This window comes from Priapulus caudatus, unplaced genomic scaffold (genome assembly GCF_000485595.1).
Source record: "Priapulus caudatus unplaced genomic scaffold, Priapulus_caudatus-5.0.1 Scaffold2998, whole genome shotgun sequence".
Lineage (NCBI taxonomy): Eukaryota > Metazoa > Priapulida > Priapulimorpha > Priapulimorphida > Priapulidae > Priapulus > Priapulus caudatus.
The window spans coordinates 14679-15525 of record NW_014580059.1 but is presented as its reverse complement, the minus strand read 5'-3'; the positions used below and the strand labels follow the sequence as shown (position 1 = coordinate 15525).

At 59.4% G+C, this 847-nt stretch overlaps 1 protein-coding gene across 1 annotated transcript in view; it reads right to left on the bottom strand.

The window, feature by feature from the left end:
- The window catches only part of LOC106819224 (caskin-2-like), a gene marked incomplete at its 3' end in the record, with an annotated part of 31112 nt that overhangs the window by 18382 nt on the left and 11883 nt on the right, over window positions 1–847 (bottom strand). Inside the window, exon 3 of the mRNA XM_014823872.1 lies at window positions 234–331. Coding sequence (XP_014679358.1) covers window positions 234–331 — 98 coding nt within the window. The remainder of the gene's footprint in view (window positions 1–233; window positions 332–847) is intronic.

Here is an 847-nt window from a genome sequence, read left to right as displayed (position 1 = left end):
TCTCTCTCTCTCTCTCTCTCTCTCTCTCTCTCTCTCTCTCTCTCTCTCTCTCTCTCTCTCTCTCTCTCTCTCTCTCTCTCTTGGGACGGGGTAACGCGGTAGGAGGAGGAGACAAAAAAGAAGAAGAAAAAGCGTAGGAGAAAGAGGGGAAGGAAGGGAAGAGGATGGAGAGGCGGAGGAAGAAAATGGGGAGCGTGAGATGGGAAGGAGGAGGAAGGGAGAGACACACTTACCTCTCGTATCGACAGGATCCGCGTTGGCGCCGTTGTCCAGCAGCGACTTCAGAATCTCCAGGTTGCCGCTCAGCGCCGCCTGGTGGAGAGGAGTCATCCTGCAAGCAGAGAGACGTGACGTCACGATGAGCACACGGAGTCAGACACCAGTCATCGGTGTGTGAGGTGGGCTGCTACCGCGCGTGCGTGCGTGCTGGTCATGCGTGCGTGCATGCATGCGTGTGTGCGTGCGTGCCGGTCGTGTGTGCGTGCGTGCGTGCTGGTCGTGTGTGCGTTTGCGTGCGTGCGCGCGTGCGTGCTGTTCGTGCGTGCTGTTCGTGTGTGCGTGCGTGCGTGCTGGTCGTGCGTGCGTGTTGGTCGTGTTTGCGTGCGTGCGCGCGTGCGTGCTGTTTGTGTGTGCGTGCGTGCGTGCGCGCGCGCTTGCTGGTACTGTCTGCGTGCGTGCGCGCGTGCGTGCTGTTCATGTGTGAGTGCCTGCGTGCTGGCAGGTCGTTAGCGCGGTATCACCGCTGCCGTTAGATCGCGCGGTTACGGTAGATGTCGTTTACGAGCTGATAGTTACTGATGGCTTCACTAGTCCTGCTTCAGTGATGGCTTCACTAGTCCTGCTTCAG